Below are 21,907 nucleotides of genomic sequence, written 5' to 3'. Positions count from 1 at the left end.
CCGGAAAATTTATTTATAGACGCATGAAAGAATGAATTGATTGCGTACGTAACGCGCATACATGTCAAAAACACCCACGCACACTCAAATATGCATACACACGTTCATGTATGTGTTACATCTCATATACAGGGTGAATCACGAATCGTGATCAGTAGAGATTACTCTGTTATTAGCAATCCGATCGAAAATGTTTTTATCAGCTTTTGCATGGTTTCAAGAGAGCTTTAACGTGATTATAGAAAATTATTTGTCAACTCTTTTTTTTTTGTTTTTTCAAGGTCGCCTTGAATTTTTTGCAGATAAACATATAATTTTTTTACGCGTATCTGTTAGAGGATTTCAAGACGAATTCGGTAAATATCGGAACATAACTTTTTTTTTCATCTGGATCGAGAAAAAATGAAAAACTTTGTCCACTGTAGTGTACGATAATTCGAAATATCAAGTTTCTCCAACTGCTTTGGAACATTTGGATCATATAGTACTACTTTTAATACTACTTAAGGTTTAAAACAGGTCACCCGAAAATCTCGTTTGCTACTAACACCGAGAAAAATCGAATGAAAGTTGCTTAATTCTTTTATAAGCGGAGGCGTAAAAGAGACACAAAGGGCATCGAGAAAATAAAAAAATCCAGCAAATATCTTACCGTAGAAGTAAAATGGCGCTGTCCATCCGAACCACTGGCACAGGAAACCCGAAAGCGGCATTCCAATAACTAACGCAGCATACGATCCGCAAAATGCTAACGTTGCCAATCGCGATCTTTCCAAGGGTGGCGCCCAATATTTCCAAATACCGTGACATGCTGGATACGTTACACCCTGATTAAACAGAAAACCATTCGTCCTCGTAAATTGCGTAGGAGTTACCGTCATATTAAAGGGATGCAGCACAACTTCAAAAAATCGATTCTGAATGGTTCGTGCTGTGCGAGCATTTAACACAATTTTATGTACACATTCGTTTATACGTAATTATTGCGGATATTATGCATTGATGACAACAAATAAATGAGTGCAATTTAAAGCAATGGACTGATCAAAAGAATATCAATTTATTAAAACTTGTAGATATCTTCATTGTCGTGTTCTCTAAGCATTAGTAAATTGATGTGAAAAAATTTGCATGGCATTTGTCGAACCCCTTAGAAATCGTCCCTTAAAACGTTAGGGATCTTACCTCGGCCAATCCTTTCAGGATTTGAACGATTATGTCGACGATGGGATCTACTTTCAATGCACCAGGCACCAATAAGTTCAGGAAAGATGATACGGCGATCGCAAGGCCGAATATTTTGTTCGCAGGGTAGAGTGAAGCAAGAAACCCTCCTGGCACCTGGGTCACAAGGTAGCCCCAGAAAAACGATGAGTCCAGGGTACTCTCGGTGGCGATTGTCCAGTTGAACATGAGAGTGTGGTTGTCGCCTATAGTACTGTTCTTCATCACTGTTTTCGCCATGGTCATGTTACACCTCATGCCGAACGATATTATAAATCCTGAAACAGATATCAACTCCTGTATCGAAAAGCATTTTGCAATATCAGACTCTCAGACACTCGAAACCAACTCTCCTTTATACTTTTCGAGATGTTAATCGCTAAAGACCAAGATACAAGAGGATCTTGAATGTTTAAAGGAGGATAGAATTTTATTTCAACTTCAGAGATAGGATATTCATGCTCGGCAGATTTGCTTAATAGGGAACAAGTAAGAAAAGGATTCGGAGACTCACCTACGCAGGCCAATGTTGCGATGGTGTATCTTTTCGATAAGCAGGGGCATTCTGGCTTGCAGTAAGTATCGATATGACGCAGTGGGGGCCTTTCATGTTCTGCGAATGATTCGTACGAACCCTGTCTACTGTATCCTCTTTCATCTTCTTCGAACCCCTTATTGTCCTTGCTCCCCTCGCGGGGCATTTCGAATTCCTCGTAGGCAGCATTATCCCTTCTAAACCTAGAGTCACACATCGTTCCGTCAGCAGGTTTCTTCGTTCACGAGGACAGTTCATTTTCTTTATGCTGTTTGAAAATGCACGCATCCCGGCAACTTCAACAAAGCTATCAAACATTTCTTTCGATTGCTTTCTGATTCTCCTTATTTTTTCAATACACAGAACGTTCCACTTACAACTGAAACTTCGTACATGTACAGTAACTCGCGTTAATACACTTTTAAAAAGACGATGTCTTTTTTAATATTTGACCATACGATTTGAATTTTTTCGAGGAGTTGGAACAACTAGTTTACTACATGATGTGAGCAAAAAATTTTTCCAAAAATTGCGATTGGTCGGAATTGCAGATGAAATACTAAAAGTTGTATTTTACAACCTTTTGATGCGGGCCTATATTAAACATTTGAAAAATACGTTTTGTAGATCAATGTACAAGTGATCCAATTCCGTCAAACATGACAATGCTATAGGATTACAGGACCCCTAAAAATCTCGAGTTACGTCATTGTCACGACGTACGAACCGTGCATGAAACAAAGCAATCAACCATCAAAGGAAAAGATAGTTGATTTGTGCGCATGATCGTGTTCCGATGCACCAGTTAAAGATACTGTTAAACGATTTTTCATCTCTGGTTAGATGATGCACGAGCATGCGTAACATTACCCAGCAAGTTTCTGCGATGCCTTCGACTTGATGTTATCGCAGGCCCCGAGGACCGCCGCCGCAAATCCGGACATTTTCCAATTATTGGGGTTGCTCTCAGGCCGGAAATGGTTGTGGTAGTAGTTGGCAGCCCCTGAAGAAAAGCATCCGTCACAATCCGCAAAATTATACATTCCTTTGATAGAACCATTTCCCGATTAATCCAAAAATTAGACTGTTCCTTCAACATCAAATACGTCTCTTAAAAAAGAAAGGATAATAAACCAATATGACAATCAGTACTCTACAGCGTGCGAAAGGGGTAAGCTTCCTAGACGACTTCGTTCATCCATCAACCTTAAACAAGCAACCGACCAATCAGAACATTTGTAATATTAGATCACATTTGCATTTTGCCGAAATACTTTCCTTCTAAGATAATTTATTTTTCTTGTTCAACAAAACAGATTCGATTATGTACTCTCGGTAATAACTAAACGGAATAAGCAGACTGTGGAATTCGTGATTTCATGATGAAAAGAATGGTAGGTAAAATACTCTTCTCTTTGATTTATTGAAACTATTAACGGAAGATATTTAACCGCTGTTGCGTGTAATTGATTCAGAAATTTTTTATTTTGCATAAAGATCCGCAGTCTAGTGACTAATCTTAGTCATCCAGGATCCAATGAATTCCTTTCGATGCAAAAATGTCGATGAATGGTCTATTTCGAAAAGAACAAGTACAAAGACACGATTCTCAAGTTCTCAATCTCGTCCTTTGACCTGTTTTCGAGTAACATGGACCGTCCGAGATTTCAGCATATCCTCTTTCGGCTGTGTTCTCTCCTTTAAACGCCTATGCCTATATCGAGGCGTATTCGTTCTCTGTATAGGCACAGGGGGGACCTCGGAGTAGGGCTGTTTATTTGGAGTGGTAGTCTCTCCAGCCCTAATCCCCGAATTCTCCGAGGAACATCTTCGGAGGGTGGCAAATGCGAGAAGAGACGCGCAGCCTATCCCTGGGTCATATTTTTCATTTGAGCTTTTCACCAAAACGTTTCTTCGAGGGTTGGAACGAAACTTGAATTAGCGTTAAGCGTGGAGGTTCCAACGTTAACGTTCAACACTCTCGCCGAGAGAGAGAGAGAGAGAGAGAGAGAGAGAGAGAGAGAGAGAGAGAGAACTCGAAGAGAGACGAAGCCGTGGAATACCTTGCGCCGCTACGAATTTTCATCTTTTCTTCAACAAAATATTCCTTTCCAAAAACCGTCTGTCTCATTTCGCGGCGCAGATCGATCGAAGCGTTTCCTGTTTCGAACCCCGAAGCAATCATGCTTTCACCTAAACAAAACATGGCAGACGCACTTATCGGAGCCGATCGTGAAGAGACGTGTCACGGAACAATGGCACTCGGATATTAAAACGGCACGTGACAAACAAAAGACGCAAAATGCACAGCACGTGCGTTAACGAATTGGGGTGGAACAGCGAAGATGGAAACGGCCGATTTCACTTAAGGGTGCCCTCTTCCGTTCAATGGGAGTGGATCATTTTTGGGACTCTATTTCAAATAGAGGGTGCACGGCGTTAAAAATTTTTGGTTGTACGGCGTTGAAATTTTATATTTGCCAATGGGTCTATAAAATATTTATATTTTACTTTGAGTTTAACTTGTAGGGGAATTAGTTTGTTTTCATGGACACTGTTGTGCATACAATTAATCACGTTTTCGAAGATTCTTGGTTGCAAGGTCTGCCATAATCCCGGATGATTTCACAAACGATTTTATATATTTTAACAATCTGTCTATTTTAAACTCAATTTTACGAATATTTATCCATTCTCCGTTACTAAACATTTTATTTCTCACCATGGCTATCTACTATAAACAGTATTAAATAATATATGGATAAAGAACCAACAATGTCCTACATCTGACTCACGTTTTAAATATTTGATGACTGACTGCCGTTGATGAATATTCTACAAATATTTTACTGGCGACAATAAAATAATGTTTCAAATGCACCTTAACGGCCCCACAAAATGTATTTTAACAGTTATCCACAAATGCAGATCTTCAAGTTTCATCGCTTGCTTGAAACTGACATCACATTAAATTACTCTCATAATTTGCAAAATCTAATTTATAATATTAAAATGCAGTGAGAAATAATAGAAACATAACGGTGAGTTCTGTGACAAATAAGTTCAAATTCCTGTTGAGAAGAAAAAGATTAATGTTAAAATATGTCGTCCCTAATCAATCCTCATTGATTAATCTTCATTTGGAATATACCTCAACAACTATGCCTGTATTTTACTGTTTAAAATTTGGACCTTTTCAATTAGCCTATACGACGTGGATGCCTTTCATGGCAGCCATGGTTAGATTCGTTTAAATCCTTACGCAACTATTTCATCATACTATCTTCGAACCTACCTCTTCAATATCAACGTTTCTCTCCATATCAGACCCAATACAAGCTTCTAATGACTCAAACAGGCCACCAGAAAATTAGAATCTCTACAGAACATTTATAACTTTGTATAAAAATGGACTCAAGTCCCGCTACCCAAAGGTCAAAGAATGCCACACAATTTCGCTGAAACTCGTTAACGGAACGATAAAAATTTCATCGCTGCAATATTGCTGGTATCGCCCACAACGTTCCCATACAAGCATAAAAGGAAAACCATCATTCTGGCCGTATACAGGAGCGTTCCAAGAGGAACCGAGCCGAACGAGCGAGCCAGGAGTCCGATCTCACCAGATCAATACAAAAAAAGTCGCTGACATCCTTTCGATCTCGGACGAATTCGCAAGATCTCTGGATCTCTCACTGCACTTGACCAAAATCACGATAAGAACAGACGAAACGAACCGAACCGAACCGAACCAAACCGATATCTCGAAAACGATCACTGTCACACACAAGCAACTCGTTGCTCACTCGATGATCCAAGGGGCTCGTCATTTCGTTCAATAATCCTCGAAATTTCGATAGGCATTTCGCCGACGGGGGATTCACAATAATAGCAATACGATGTCACTTAATGGGGAACACTGTGCGTACGGACTCTTGACACAATCGACTTCAAATTTTTAGGGGATCTCTTTTCTTAGGGGTGCAGGTGGAACCACTCCTCCGCGATTGGGACGCTAATTTTTTTCGGAAATCGACCAGATTTGGTGATTGAAGGGAATTTGGGATTTGGAGATGAAGCTTCTCTTCTTGAAGGGTGCAGACGAACCACTCCTTCATAGTTGGGACGCTGGTTTTTTTTTAGAAATTTGGGGGTTGAAGGGGATTCGAGATTGCGAGATGAAGAACGAAACACATTCGTAAAATTTTCGGGAGACATTTCGACGACGGAGGATTCACATTTATAGCTACACAATATCACACTTATTGGGGATCACTGTGCGGATGGATGCTTCACACAAACGTCTCCAAATTGTTAGGGAACTCTTTTCTTGGGACTGCAAGTGAACCACCCCTTCGCGATTGGGATGCTGATTTTTTTCGGAAATCGATGAAATTTGATGATTGAAGGGACTTTCGGATTTCGAGATGAAGAAGAGAAGTACGGGACTCTTTTCTTCGTATCGATTCTTGACATAATCGTCAAATTCTGAGGGAATGATTTCGCAAATGGAACCACTTCTTCGCGATCGGTTTTTTCGAAAATCGACGAATTCAGTGGTTGAACGGTATTCCAGATTGCAAGATGAATCAGAGAAAGATAATTTAAAAATTTCGAGAGGCATTTCGACGACGGGGGATTCACACTTATAGCGATACGATGTCACACTTATGAAGAATCACTGTGCGTAAGGATTCTTGCCACAGACGTCTCCGAATTGTTAGGTGATCTCTCTTCTTGGGGGGCGTACGATGGAACCACTCCTTCGCGATCGGTTTTTTTCGAAAATCAGCGAATTCGGTGGTCGAAGAGGATTCGGAATTTCGAGACGAAGAAAAGAATGACGAAGAAAAAGAAAAGGAGATAGGAACACTCACCAATAATTAAGTCCAGATATGGTTACGAGAGGAGCGGGTAGCGGTAGCGCGCGGGGTACGCGACGGAGAACGTCGTCGACGTCGCCTAACGTCGTCGGCGGCGGCGTCCACGGCAGCAGCAGGGTACAGCGAGTTCAGCTGGTGGTCACGGCGTCCGCGCAGCCCAACGTCGCGACGCCATTGGCCTGGACCCGCCGACGCATCGATACCGCCATCCAATCCAAGCCGGTTGCAACCCCTTCGGATCGACCCCAGGCGGGGCTTTGTACCCCGATACTACCGACGCTTTTGCAACAATAAAACATTACGCAGGAACAGGAATCGTAACGGTATTAACGTTAATATCCGTGCATCGTCAACCCGGCTACGAAAACGTGGCGAACACCCACCTCCCCCTCCCAAAGCTTATTCACGTAAATGCGATAATTTTCAGGCTTGGGGGCGCAACGAGTTAACTGGTCACCGACTGTCACGGTGGACGATCGCTAAAAAATGGGTTAGCCGAAGCTGGTCGATCTAGTTTTCACGAATGACACGTAGTAGCACGATATATTAAAAGTACATAGAGTGACTCGCATAATTGATCACACACACAGTCAGAATTAATATTTTTATAAATGGACCGAAGGACTTCAATCTTTCGGCAAAGCTACAAGGATTTGTTTAGTAGATCATCGATTGAAATGCCAATAAATGCATTTCTGTAAATTTTTTCGCGATTTTATCTTGGATTCGAGATCTTAAAATTTGATGAAAAATACGAATAAATACTACTGAACAAAACGGTAATGTTTAGAACGTACATGAAGTAAGGGAAATCGTATACTCTCGATTCTAGGGGGAATAAAATTCCTGTACATACCAGTGTCCATGTTATTTTTCAGATCACTGAAAATTTTCTTCGTTCTGAATCTTCGAATTTTCAAATTCTTATGATCGCAAAGGATATCGAAAGTTTTTTTTAGAATTGACGCACGAATGAGCAGCACTCTTATACAGAAATAGGTCTGATTAAAATCGGCTGATTTCCTTGCACGGGGTAATCATGTGTCTCGATCGTCTGACAGCAACATCCATTTCTACTTAAGCGAATTGTACACTTATATTGGAGGGCATACGCGAATCATTTGTAATATGTTTAATTTCCAAACGTTACATTCCAACATTACAACAAAATACGCCTGGTAAATCCTTGGTTATACTACTTCCCAGATATACATTGTTGTACAACAAAGTTTCTTATACAAAATAAAAATTGTTCGTATTAATCGCAAGACACAAGAGCTAGCATTCATTTCTTTTCTTAACAATTTCAATTGGTTGACAATAATACAGCAGTATTTTTACATTCTTTAAATGTGTTTACTGTTTCATATTTGATCCGCACGGTTTTGTAAATGCATAAAATCCGCAGTCTGATTATGACAATTTTATACGACAGGGAAGTTTGCAATCAAAATCTTTATTTAAAGTGACAATATCGATGACTGCTAGACTGCGAATTTTATACATTTATGGTAAAAATAATAAAATTAAGGACATCAATGTACTTTTTGGGTTGGAGCGAAAGTTCTTAGCGTTTTTAAATTAAAATTCACAGATAAAATTAAGATATTTATTCAAACATTTATTCAATAACATATTTTCCATTCTGTTCTATTATTGTTTGCCATTTTTTAAGTAACTTATGTTATTGAATAAACCTATGAATAAATATCTTAACTTCGCCTTTGAATTTTAATTTAAAAACGCCACAAACTTTCGTTCCAATGCCATAGTTTCAGCTTAATAGGATAGTTAAAGAAAAAAAAACATTTCGATTTGGCTCCTGGGTCTTGCGATCAATGCGAACATTTTTTATTTTGCATAAAGATTCGCAGTCTAATGATTACGGGATGAAATATCATTCGGGTGATTAAATTTTACAAAAAGCACGAGGAATATTGACGATCGAGAGTGGTCTTAATTATTTTTTTTGGCCAGGGGTTGTAAGCAGTTTGCAGAATGTCCTTCGGAGTTCCCTTGGGGAAATCGCGAAGGGATAGGGATCAGGAGAGGACAAGGGAGAAAATCAGGGGTGCAGACAGCTCAAATCTTTCGCTAGCCGTTAGGAGTCGACTTGCATTGTTACAAACACAGAGTAACTGGTGTGGGTACCCTCTCCAGTGGTTGCCAGGAAATATCGATCTGGCCAGAGGGATGGATGCTGGTGCTCTCAATGGTTGGTCTACAATACTTTATCTCCTCTGCGGAGTCCGCTCGCCTCAAATAACTCGGGGATTTCACTATCGTTCGCGGCAAGAAACCGGCAGGAAATTTTCATTGACGTACACTTTTCGCCACGGAATTTCATTCTTATCGATCAGCTGTGAACAACATCATCGAATTGGTCATTAACCAGAAATCCATTCATGCACGATTATGACAAACCTATCGGGATCACCTGTGCACACGTACGTTTATAGTAAGCGATCGAATTATTGCGAATGGACGAAGAAATGACATATTCTATGGTTTCGGTGTTCGATAATAGTGCGCGTAAACGAATTTAAGAGAAGATGATTTCTTATCGTAGGAGACATAGATTTCATATTTATGTTCAGTATACAAATTCATTCATGACCCTGAGAAATACTCAATTTTGACTTTGTGCTATATCACATTTTTTTATTGGATTCAACAGTCGCACCTGTAAAATTATTTTCTGATGTCTTGATTGCTCGTAGATGATTAATAAATGTATGAAAACGATTTTCTTCGAGTGAAGAGTGAGAATGACGAAATTGTTTTTATCTTATTTTATCAAATTATATTTTTATACAAGGTTTCTTTGTAAATTTACCAAAATACTGTAAAGTAATATAAAGTTTGTATACCATCTATAATTGTACCTTTTATTATAAAAAGCGCCAGAAATTAGACGCATTTACAGACCAAGAGAAAATGTATAGCGCTTGGAGCTTTTCCTAGTATTTCTAGATAAGCATGCGAAAAATTATTATCGCGAAAGAATGTGTGTGTGAAAGTAGTTCATGGTACACAAGAACAAAGGCGACAAAGAAATTGAACGTATCTTAATTCCCAAGACCTTATCATTTAATTGTATCGATGATATCTTGAAAATCGATTTCTCAACTACAACAATACAAAAACATAAAGTACCTATCTATGTTTCTATAAAATAACAGGAATGAAATTTTAAATGAATAACATCGATAAAAATAAAAATTTACTGAGATTATTCCATTCAAGTACAATGCAACAATGTTAATTACGAAACCTACTGTCACACGCATACGTTTAATACTTTGTAGAGAACAGTTAATAGTTCTTTAACGCAACGATGTACCTGTAAATAAATTTTTCTAAAAACTCTGAAATAAGTTTCGAAAAAACTTAGCTTAGTAACATTTTACCATTGCAATGTAAACACCATTTATAACAGCCGTTAGGGCAAATCGTTCACATTCGCTACGTTGAGTTCGACCTAATCACAAAAGAATCCGATTGCAACCTCTTGATCAAGGTGTCCTTCACGCTTTTGCAAAGTGCAACGTATTGCAACAATTTCAATCTGAAGTCAGCGCAGATATCGTTCACGTATCTTTCATAGTCGCTGTAAAAAATTACGATATCCTTGTCACAATTCACTCTAGGCTCAAAGCGACCTTTAAACAGCCGTAAATTTGTAGATTTTCGCGTATTTCCTATATCCCCGGATGACATGTTGCAAATCGATTTTTTGGTCTTCGCTTCTTCGAAAGAACTCGTGGAAGAATCGCATACGCGATAATTGCCGCGAGGACTTTTCATTGAATTCCGTTTGGAGGGCGAATTTGTACAAAATTTTTTCTCGAACTTCTCCTTCTTCCGATCGGGACTTGTTTCATAAAATACTAATTGCTTCTCGTTCTTTCCGAAACTCCGCTTCGCATCTTCTTCGACGAAAAATCTCTTCGTAGAACTATGAAATCAATACGAACAAAGTTGCAATTCTCAACTCGAATCATATTTAATGTGTCGTGTTAAGAATTTAAAGGAACATCATTTTTAGAACCTTTTTCTGGAAAAAGTAACGAACCTATTTTTTAAAACTTTTTTTTATATCTTATTAAAAAGTACAAATATTGTACAACTTGTAATTTTCTTGCTGCGAAATCTTATAAAATGTCAATGTAACAGATCCTCTTCTGAAACAAGAAATTCATTAAGATTCTGTTAATATTTTATTTTAGCTACTACACGAACCAAGAATTTTTTAATGAAAACTCTGATTTTAATTCTCGAGAAAAGAAACATTTCAATAATGAAAAGTCGTATTTTTGCGTTAAACAATTTTCATTTTACGAAAAATCCATTCTCTAAGAATACCCTGCATTTATGTTTCTTCATCTGTATTCACCGTGCGACGCAGCGCCTTCTGGGAGACAGGTTGTCACTCAAGAATTGTTTAAGATTTTGCTGCAAAAAAATCACTGCAAGTTTCTCAATATATGTACTATTAAGTATGCTGCTCGTTCAATCGAAAAGTCCGTTCATTTTTCCAGAAAAAATTCTTAAAAATCACGTTGCTTCCTCATGCGACACGTTTTTCACCGATTAAAAAATAGTGTGATATTTGTTTGAACCCCCTGTTCTGCAACAACGAGTGAGAGTCGTGGTAAGAAATTTGGGCTAAAAACAATAAGCACGAACCTTGACCTGTTGTACCTCATTCGGATCAAACGTAAACAACACGAGTCAGAGTCGTGGCTCGCGAAGGCATCTTGCCTTAATTTTCTATTTTCAAATTTACGAAGTGTCAATTTGATATAAAGAGGTCAAGATTAAAAGTATTTTGTACATTAATCACTGGATTGGAGATTTTGTGCATTTATGAGAAAACTAAGTAGGACAAATTTAAAACAGTAGAGAGATTAAAAGAATTAGACGATACCGATACGTAATTTTCACTTCAAAAAATTATTGAAGAAATAAAGAAATTCCTAAGTGCCTCCTGTGTCTTGCAATTGATGCAGACAATTTTTATTTTGCATGAATGTCTGAGGAATGTTTGAGAATGTTTGAGGATGTTCAAAAAGATTTTCGTAGGATTTACAATGTGCCTTCCGTCAGAGAACAAGTTTCCACGAATCTCAATTAGTAGAGCATGATTACCTGTCATCAGCAGTTCCTATACTCTTCGCTTGCAATGTGCGTCTCGCATCGTATCTTCCCTCGACCGTCGAGCAACGAGCACCGATTAATTTCGGGTCACGTTTCGGACTCGTAACCATCGCGACCTTGATTTTCTTGAATACACCGCATCGAGTTACCTTCCGACACCGGGATTTAACAGCATAGTTTAAGATACCTTTCTTCCTAGTGGAACCATTGCTCTCAGTCCCGCCCGAATCCCCGGTAACGCAAGAACAATGATTCGGACGATCGCTGGAGCTGGTATCACGAATTCTCTCGTTCAGTTTCTCGCTGGAGGCACTGACGCAGTATCTTTCGCACCCGAGGAACGTCTTCGATGTGTTCGTGCCTTTATTTCTCTCCTCCAGTAACAGTCTGCGAAGTTTCTTGCGGATCAAGTACTTCAATCGATCGAGGGACGCCGCTGGAAAAGTGCCGCACAGGTAACCGGAAGTAACCGCGCGATTCCAAAAGCGACTCTTACAGGAACAGTCCGAATGATTCTGCACTTTTTTGCGCTGCGGCTTGCTCTTCCCTTCGCGAAGATCCTGCGTGGAATAGGAATCGCGAATCGTGAAACGCGTCGTGTGCCTCGATTTCTTCCGGAACTTGGATCGCAGGGAAGTGCGACGACGCGGGGATCCAGGCTTCCACTCGCGATCTCTGGCACGTAGATCGTCCTCCGGTAAACTCCTATCCAAATCCGAAACGTTCGATCGACACGAGAACTGTTCCGTATTCGTCGCGAAAACCGTTTCGTGGTCGCCATCGGCTTCCCTCGTACCTCGTTTGCCTTCGTAAATCACAGCAGAATTTTTGCAGACATCGTTCGATGTTATTCTACCAATTCGATAATCGACCTTTTTATTCGAAGTGTCGGGACTGTTGAACGATCCTCTGTTCTCACGTTCGACGCGCGAAATCGTTCTCGACGGCTGGAAGGCCGAAAAATTATTCGACGACGAAGTCCTCGTAGAATCCTGCACACAGAATATTCTGTCGACGTTTTCCACCGTTTTTACAGGCTCGGGATACAGTTTATTCTTATTTGGCTCATCTTCTCTAATCGAGACTTCCGAAGCAATTACTTTAGACTCGATGGAAATGGTCAGGTTTTCGGATTTGATATTGATCTCCACGTCCGAGAGGTCCTCGCCGCAGCAAGAACACTTCGTGGCACAGCTCACTTCGGTATAATTGGAGTTCAACGAGCAAATAGAGTCCGCGCTGAATTTTTCAGCGAGCTCTGCGGTCTGTTTTGCTCCCGAAGTTCCTTTCTTCGTCGAAGCGCTCTGCTCCACGTAATTACTCTTTTCCATTTGGACGATGCCATTTCCGATCTGCTGTCTTTCCGATTTCATCGTGGAGTTCAGTGTGCCTTCTTCCAAACAATACGATAGAACATTGTCCCCTTGATCCATCTTTTCGGCGCTTTGCGGTTCAGCGTTTTCCTTCGCGGTTCTGTCCGCCCTCTCGTAAAGTACGTGGCAGAGGCATTGCTGGGAATTGCACATTTCTGAATAGCTTTCTCCTTCTTGTTCGACCTTTCTCAAGCTATCCGGATAACAACTGGTGCCAGAATCGCACGATCCTATATTGTTTTCTGGAACTGTTTTGTTACCAATTTCTTTATCCGATGAGACAGCAATTTGCTCAATGTGATTACAGTCTTGTGGTACATTGATTACATCCTCTTCGATATACGGTCGATCAGCGTTGTCACAAACATCCGATTTACGAGACCTTTCAGTACTGTTATCGTCAGAAGAAGTCGCCGATTCTTCAGCTTTCTCGTTAGTGAAACAAAAGGAAACTTCCTTAACGGGTTTCCTCGTCCACACGAAATTCATTTCTTTGCCAGAAACTTTTCTCTCGGAGCACAGTCTTCCCGTTAGCCTCTCGTTAGCCTTTTCATCTTCGCTCGAACATCGAGTTGTCTCGCTTACCGAATCGTAGTGCGACCGCGACAGGTAAAACATGACGCGACGCGTTTCTTTCGCGATCGGTTCGTTGCATTTCGCTTTTTCCTCGGAGCAGTAATCCGAAATGTCAGAGTTCCTGCGATATCGAGATCCTCTGGAATTTTCGCAGCTGTACGTGTGCTTGCAACACGATTCCCGTTTCGGATGGCTGCGACAGGTCGGCAAACGGGCCAAGAATAATCGAGGCTTCGACGTCCTTGGACGGCGAAGGTTCAAATCGATATAACCCGGTCGAATCTCGCATACGAGACGCAGCTCTTTCGTCTCCGCGGAGTCGAGCTTCCTCAAAATTCCGTTCAAACAGGAGCACGCGGTTCGAATTCCGTTCTCAAATTTCTTTCGCATCAGAATCAGACAGGACTCGGACAGCGATGGTGCAGCCTCGAATATCCGAACGATCAAGTGACTAGGTTTGCAGGGTATGGAAACGTTGGTCACTTTTGCTGGAGTCAAACCTGTCGAAGTGTTGTCGTTCCCCGTTTGGTAAATCAGAACTTTCAGCTTAGAAGTTCTTCGTTCGACTCTGTAGTTTCGTGTCTTCGCGTTGCCAGTGTTCTTCCAACATCCTGCATTGTTCTCAGTTTTGCAACCACAATCTGAAATGTTCTTCTCGCGATACGATCTATAGTTGTTCGTTCGATTCTGTTGAAGAACAGCGGATCTTTCGAACGTTCGTTCGGAACACGAATCGACTTCCACTTCTAGATCGCTGCTGCTGTTTCCTTTTAAATGTCCGTTCGGTGGTTTGAAGATCACGTCGATCGAAGCTGCGTTTCTGTAAGAAAAGTATAATTTATTTATATTGGTTACGGTATTGAATACTTCTGATAATATTTAATGAATTTCTTAAAGTTATTCAATAACAATTGTCATTTTGGCCATGGACCAACGAGACACCCTTAGGAACGTAATCCAATCATTTCTTGCAAGACTATTTTTTGAAAGACGATTTTTAATAGAATACTAATAGACTTCCAGTAAATAATGCGTTAACCCTTTGCCCTACCACCACGAGTGAGACTCGTGGTCAGGTATTCGGGCATAAACAAAACTGATTATCACGAGCCTGGACTGTGGTACCTCGTCGGTCGAATGTAAACATCACCTTCCACGGTTGTGGTTTGTTGATGTGCCCCACCCCAAACAGCACAGGCCAGGCTCGTGGTAAATTCTTATCATAATTTTGTCTCAGTTACGTATTACATTCCGTGAGCCGTGTGTGATTGGTGCAACTTAGGACCGATTTACCGAACCGTGGACTAGTTCGAAGGCTGAAATGAATTTTCTCATCAATAATTATGAACAAATGAAAAAAAAATCGAACATCAATAACTGTTTTGAGTGATAGAAATGAACTTCTCTCATTGATAACTGTTATGAGCGATCGAAACCGTTTTTCTTCATCGATAACAGTTATCGAGGAGGATTCTATTTGTTGTACACTAATAACTGTTATTTGTAACCGAGAAGTATAAAAATCGATATTACTTAATAATTTTTTTCGAAATTTTTTCTTTATATTTTGTGTAGATTATCTTAAATTTCAATAATAATCAACTTTTTATCGATGATTTATATCGTAGAAAATTTTAGAATAACTGTTATTTTTGATCCGTGCTGTGAATGGTTGAACGCATCGTTAACCCTTAAATGAATTATTGGAGCTGCTGCAGCCCAATTAAAATTTATACTAATAGTTATTCAACGAGTAACAACTTAACAATTACCGGATTTAAATGAACTTTTAAGATCTCACAACGTTACTATTTACCAATTCGATAGAAACAAATATTAAACATATTAATCGAATTATTGCATTTTGATAAGTACTTTTCGAAAGTACTAATAATATTGCTGCGAAGCGTTGCATAATACTCACGCGCAACCCTCGGGTAACCAATAATCTTTTTCGTTAATGTATCGGCAGACATTCATGCTCTTTAGCTCATTCTGATCTACGACAATGGCGTCAAGCCCGTGGCACATTCTGTCCACCCTGTTATTCAAACCATCAAAATTCGTAAACTGTGTCACTAGGCCATCTTTGGCCAGATATTTCATCGCGCACTTAATCATTTCTTCACCCACAGCGGTGTCCTTGGTGAAAAACGCATCCATATAATCAGCCCATGCAACGCTTGTTTCTAGCCACCTCTTCACGCACGGAAAACATTTCAAGCACCGAGAACTCGGATCGCAAACGAACTCTTTCAGGCCCGAGTAAATTCTGCCCTCCAAACTGGACACTAGAAAAGGTTTGACCTTGTCGACGTACCGACCGCACCTCGCGAAATCGAAACTCCCATTGTTGGTCAAACGAATCGCCTCCTGCAAATAGTTTCTCGTATTGAAACGATCCCGAGCTACCCTGGCAGGAAATATGTTCGATCAAAATTGTAAATATCATTGTGGAAAAAATTATTCGATTATCGATTTCGTTTTCATAGATTTTGTTGCGTCTGAAAAAGCAACGAAGATATTAGACACCATTTTACGTTTTTAATCATCTTCTTACCTTTTCTAGATGCAAAACAATGTATAGGGAGAGTTGTTTGGTTTAGAATGCTTGAGTGTTGTAATTCGTGTTTCTCTTAAAGAATGACATTTTTTATCATAAATAATCCTGCGTAGAAAATTCTTGATAATTTTAATGGTGCTAAGAAATTTTAGTGAAGAAATAAAACGAAATTTATAATATATTATACAATTTATAATGTGTTATTATTTTTTGAAACCTTTTATTTATAGACTATAAACTAGAAAGTATAAAGTTCTGAGTTCACTAGTTATATAATATATAAAATATAAAATAGCAATTCGTATGAAAGAATGTGTCCTATATATTGTTGCTTCTACGCATATTTTATTGTGAATGTGCAATAATAATTCATTAAATCGGTATACTTTATGTACATAGAACAAATCTGTCAGAACAATATGCAATATCAAATTCATATATTGATTTAACGTTACCGCAAATGTTTCATTAGTATCAAGTTCAGCATATAATATATCCTCAGACATTTCACAATGCACCATACATATGCTTCTAAAATATACAAAGTTTAACATTACATCGCGTCCGCAATCATTTTACAACATTTCAAAATCTGAAGTTATACCTAAAAGCCTGCTATGAAGTTGATCGAAAGCACATACATCCGCATGATGGAAATACGTACACAGTCAAACAATCGCGCTCAAGTTACATTTAGCAAATCGTTGAATTTATTTTTAAACGAGTAAACGATGAAATGACATGAATGAAAATATAAAATTTCATTCGACAAGTGATATTTAACATTGCATCTGTTAAAACAAATCGTTACGTAACCATTTGAACTTTTACATTATAAACTTTTATCAACCCGCTGCATTTCTGATATTGAAATGTAAAATTGATCTCCGTTTAACAATCCAATGAAAATGCATATTGAATGCATTAATTGAGTTGTTGCATTTTAAAATTTACATTACATGCTCGCTTAAAAGTTTATAATAAAAATCACGTTCACCAGAAATCGTTTCCTCATTTTATTATTTAACTTCTGTATTTGGATTTGTATTTATATCTTCAACATCTCCGAGTGAATCGATTTTTTCTCCATTGATCTTTGGCACCATAATACTTGTGGGATCCTTTCAAAATTAATAGTTCTGAATTCATAAAAGAATTTGTATTTCCTAAATCCATGGTACATAAAATAATGTACACTCAGATTAACACTAAACCTACCAAGCATTAACAGTATCTGGTAAATATTGCCTTATAAAAATGGCAACCATAAATTTATTAAGATTTTCCGTAATTTTCAATATAATAAGTGCTCGGACAAGGAAATTTATTCCACTATTTTCCATAAATGAATTTTTATAGTTTCAATAATTGAAAATATAAAACCGGTCATTTTGACCGTGGTGGTGGAAACTTTTCTTATCGGAACTATAAAATAAATGCCACGTGAAACATTTTATTGTTTCGTGTTGTCAAAGTCGATTTCGTACGATAGACGGACGCGAGAACCAAACAGGAAATGGATTTTCCGGGGAAAAGTTTACAGTAAATCGATTTCGGCTACGCGAGCTAATAGAGTTAACTCGAGACGGGGGTCGGGTAGCAAAATTGAGGGTCCAGCAAATATGCTAATGTGTTTTCGTTTAAGTGCGGTGTCTCGTGAAGGCGAGGGTCCTTTCATCAGGGTAGGGTGAACATGATGAAAAAAGGAGGGATCAGGTTGAGCAAAAAGATCCGTGTGAAAGTATCGTGGAAAACCCGCGAGTACTGGTGACTTGATAGACAACGAGACACGTATCCCAAAAGTTCGTTTCCTTTTTCATTAATGCACACAATGCAAATTCAACCTGTTCTCTTTTTAACACCTCTCGCCTATTCATCAATCAGTTTTTCACTTCCATCACTTTTCAGAACTACTAGGAATGCAGGATCATGAGTATTATACAGACCCGTCCATAAGTACTAGGACACTGTTTAAGAACGAATAACTTTTTCAAAATTAGACAAAAACGTATGTACAACAAAAATGATTTAAAAATTACTATTGGCCGAAATTGCGAAGAAAAAGAAATAAAGGTCTTGTAGTACATATATATATATATATATATATGTACTACAAGACCTTTATTTCTTTTTCTTCGCAATTTCGGCCAATAGTAATTTTTAAATCATTTTTGTTGTACATACGTTTTTGTCTAATTTTGAAAAAGTTATTATATATATATATATATATAAAGTATATGTTAAATAATCATGAGCCCCACTGTTTTCTTCACAATTCCGACCGATGGAAATTTTAGAAAAAGATATTTTACACATTATCTGGCAAACTAATCCTACTAACATCTCGAAAAAGTTCGAGTCGTTTGGACCTATTCTTAAAAAGTTAGTCGTCCTTAAAGTTGTCCTAACACTTGTGGATGGGGCTGTACAATACCAGTTGTAAAAAGTGGTGGCGAAAGTGAAAAACTGAATGATCAATAGGAGAAAGGTGTTAAAAAGCAAAGATTAAAGCGACAAAAAATACTGAAAGTGCTCGGGTATCGAAAGCAAGAACAGAGTTGGTGGAAGGAAAAAACAAAAATGAAATGCAAAAAGGGAGGAGGCGAAAGACCCATAAACGGAGTCCGGGCGAATGTTAAGAAAAGCGGTAAACGGGGAAGAGCACGGAGAAGAAGAGAGGGAGAGGAAGATAGAGATCAAGAATCCCGTGATCCAGGGTGAGATAGGTGTAGACCATTCACACAACGGCTCTGCGGAAATCAATACTTGTGACGCCGAGACACAGCGTAACAACCCCACGCCGCCTACATTTCGAGAATGCCAACCGCCACGGTGAAAAAGGTTCGACGGTCATTATGACAAGAGGGTCCAGCACGAAATTTCGAGAGGTGAAATCGAACATTGAATCCGCTCAGGCACAGTGCCAGGCATCCTCTGATTTCTTTAGCACGGTCGCAGCTCGAAACAAACGAAATTAACACTTTATCTACCAAACCGAACCATCAACCTCCAAAATTCCATAATATCCATATTATAATTTATAATTTCCATAATATTCCATATGATTAAAATACAGTACAACCTCGATTATATTATCGCACATATTAAATCATTTTGATCAACCTTCTTGCATTTTCCAAATCTCAATCAAAGGTAGAATGAATATATTTGCGTAAACATACGTCTTTAAATATGGATAAATAATTTCGATAAGATGAAGAAAAATTTATGAATCGTAAAACCGATTGCAAAATGTTCAAATAGAACGTACAATAATTAATTTGATTCACCGACAGGAGCTTCCGTTCTGTTATCACGAATTTCTGATACAATTTACGGGTAAAACACGATTTCCCACGTAAATGGCGACGCGGTAGCAATTCGATTTTCGAAATTGAATCAAAAGTACACAACGGTAGGCGATTGTTAATGGACGTTTATATACGACCGTAACCAGGGGCGGGGATCTTTTGATCTTTCGGCCTCCCCTAATAGTCGGCAGTTTCATTTGGCACTGTAGACCCATCGTCTACGACACACACGGCCAAAAAGCGGCTGATTCCGTGTACGATATTGGCGTACTATACGCAAGTGTCCTTTCGTGATAATTCATGTTGCAGTGCAACTGCTGAAAATTGACATAATTTTGATATAAAAATGACTAAACTTTTACTTCTCCTTCTTTTGTAACTTTCTTATGCGAATTAGTTTTCTAATTTACCTGTGGTTTTTAAATGATGAAAAACTGCGAGCTTGCACAAATATATACAATGTAAAAATAATAAATATTTAAATGGTCACAGAAATTGACTAACACGAGTCAAAGTGCTAGATGAACTCTTGAACGTTCGCTTAACTTTACAAACATTACCGCGCAACATTGCGTTGTGTTAAATTTAAACTAGAAATTAAATAACAAAGCATTATTTAATATTTTATTCGTGTCGTCGTTTCGTGCATATTTCAACGAAGTTTTTCAGAGTCGATGAACGATATTGTAATGTTAATCGAGAGGACTGCACCAGGTGACAGAATTCAGTCTAGTTAATTTACAAAACAAAAAGTCACAAGATACTAAGCAACTTCGAGAAATTCGTCGAGCGCGCATGCTATTGAATAGAAATCGGCTGGCGCGTCTGTTCATGACAGGCCGATTCTACTTCTTCTAAACGTAAGAATTCTTAATCGCGATTCTCTCGAAAACGAAGTCTCGTTTCACTAAATATTATTTTACATATTCCACGGATTTTTTCATGTAGAATCACTTTCTTCTCGATATCGCCAGATCGGAAACAACCTACACCTATGTGATCCAGTCTATAACTGTTTCGCTATATTTCAGTTTTTCGGAACTGTTTCACTTTATCTCACTCCTTCATAACCGCTTCACTTTGTCTCGATTTTTCATAACTGTTCTCTTTATCTCGGTTTTTAATAACTGGTTCTCTTTATCTGAGTTTTTCATAACTGTTCCGAATCGAAATCGAGCTATATACGTATAGCAGTTGTTCAGAACTATTAGCATAACAGTTTCGATCCTTGATTCGTGTAAAGAAAAATTGATTTGTTATTCACGAAGGTGGATAAATGGAAAACTTGGTAACGATTATTGATTTTTATTGCAAAGGTTCCTTTTGCGTGAACTGATAAATCTGTTATAGATTTCCTAGAAAGCTTGACTCGCGACGAAATTGGACTTTCCTCGCTCTATACCTCTCTGTTGTCAAGGAAACAAATACGCTAGGAATGGCGGTATCTACTGGCATTTGAATGAAACGCGAGAATATGAATTCTTTACCGTCTTCACTATAGCTTTAATACTTCTGAAAACCTCGTATAATACAGTAGCTACGGTGCCAAGAATGGCAAATGCTATGCATAATTCCTTTGTGCGAAACGAAAACTAACAAAACTGCACCGTGTTGCTCCGGCATTTATATGAAGCACTCTGATTCGTGCAATTCTGTAAAATACTATTCTGTGCCACGATATTGACTACTATTAGACTCCGGATTTTTGTGCAAAATATTTATAATTATTTATTTATTTGTTATTGCTTTAAACCGAATGGTTTATTTTGGTACATTATTTATCCTTTCGCACCTTGCGAGGCAATTTTACTACAACATACAGCGTATGCTTGTACGTTATTACAGATGTTTATGCAAACTCGAGTTGCACGGAACAAAGGATGACTAAAAAATGCTAGTTTACATTTTGAAAACTGATACAACTACGCTACTTCATTTCCATACTCATAAAAAATATTTCTGAACGTTTATTTACATGCTAATGTAAAATATTCTGTGTTATGATATGCAGAGTGTCCACGCTTAATTATAAATGGACAATTACGTTTAGGTGGAAGTACTACAACAGGAGGCAGTTGCAAGGAGACATATTTATAAACGAGGGTGGTCGAGCTACGGGAAACGATGACACCGTCCAGATACAGGTGTCCTTGCAGATGGAATTCAGACGAGGGATGACGCGAGGACACTTTCCCTGGTTCACAGGGAACAGCAACGATTCTGCAAGTGTGAGGATCGATACGATGGAGCCGATCCTGCCATAAATGCGAACCGGAGGACGT

At 38.7% G+C, this 21,907-nt stretch overlaps 2 protein-coding genes and 1 long non-coding RNA gene across 3 annotated transcripts in view; 1 reads left to right on the top strand and 2 right to left on the bottom strand.

Moving 5' to 3' along the window:
* Vglut (Vesicular glutamate transporter) overlaps positions 1–6,707 on the bottom strand; it is a 13,642-nt gene extending 6,935 nt beyond the window's left edge. The window contains exons 1-5 of the mRNA XM_076785413.1: positions 6,637–6,707; positions 2,630–2,762; positions 1,739–1,962; positions 1,186–1,502; positions 653–827 (exon numbers count right to left, since the gene is read on the bottom strand). Of these exons, the coding sequence (XP_076641528.1) occupies positions 653–827; positions 1,186–1,502; positions 1,739–1,962; positions 2,630–2,703 (790 nt within the window). The 5' untranslated portion in view covers positions 2,704–2,762; positions 6,637–6,707. The remainder of the gene's footprint in view (positions 1–652; positions 828–1,185; positions 1,503–1,738; positions 1,963–2,629; positions 2,763–6,636) is intronic.
* Positions 1–21,907, top strand: part of LOC143352705 (uncharacterized) — a 22,399-nt gene extending 492 nt beyond the window's left edge. Inside the window, exon 2 of the long non-coding RNA XR_013081989.1 lies at positions 21,676–21,907. This is a non-coding gene — a long non-coding RNA (uncharacterized LOC143352705). The remainder of the gene's footprint in view (positions 1–21,675) is intronic.
* On the bottom strand, positions 9,269–17,490 carry LOC143353014 (uncharacterized). Its single transcript, XM_076786108.1, has 4 exons — positions 17,426–17,490; positions 15,676–16,164; positions 11,794–14,571; positions 9,269–10,600 (listed from the first exon to the last, which is right to left on the bottom strand). Exons 1-4 carry the CDS (start codon positions 17,488–17,490, stop codon positions 10,108–10,110), a joined length of 3,825 nt encoding a protein of 1,274 aa, XP_076642223.1. The 3' UTR covers positions 9,269–10,107.

This window comes from Halictus rubicundus, chromosome 3, assembly GCF_050948215.1.
Source record: "Halictus rubicundus isolate RS-2024b chromosome 3, iyHalRubi1_principal, whole genome shotgun sequence".
Classification (NCBI taxonomy): Eukaryota; Metazoa; Arthropoda; class Insecta; order Hymenoptera; family Halictidae; genus Halictus; species Halictus rubicundus.
Note: the sequence above shows the minus strand (reverse complement) of the source record. Positions and strands in the feature narration are given on the sequence as shown.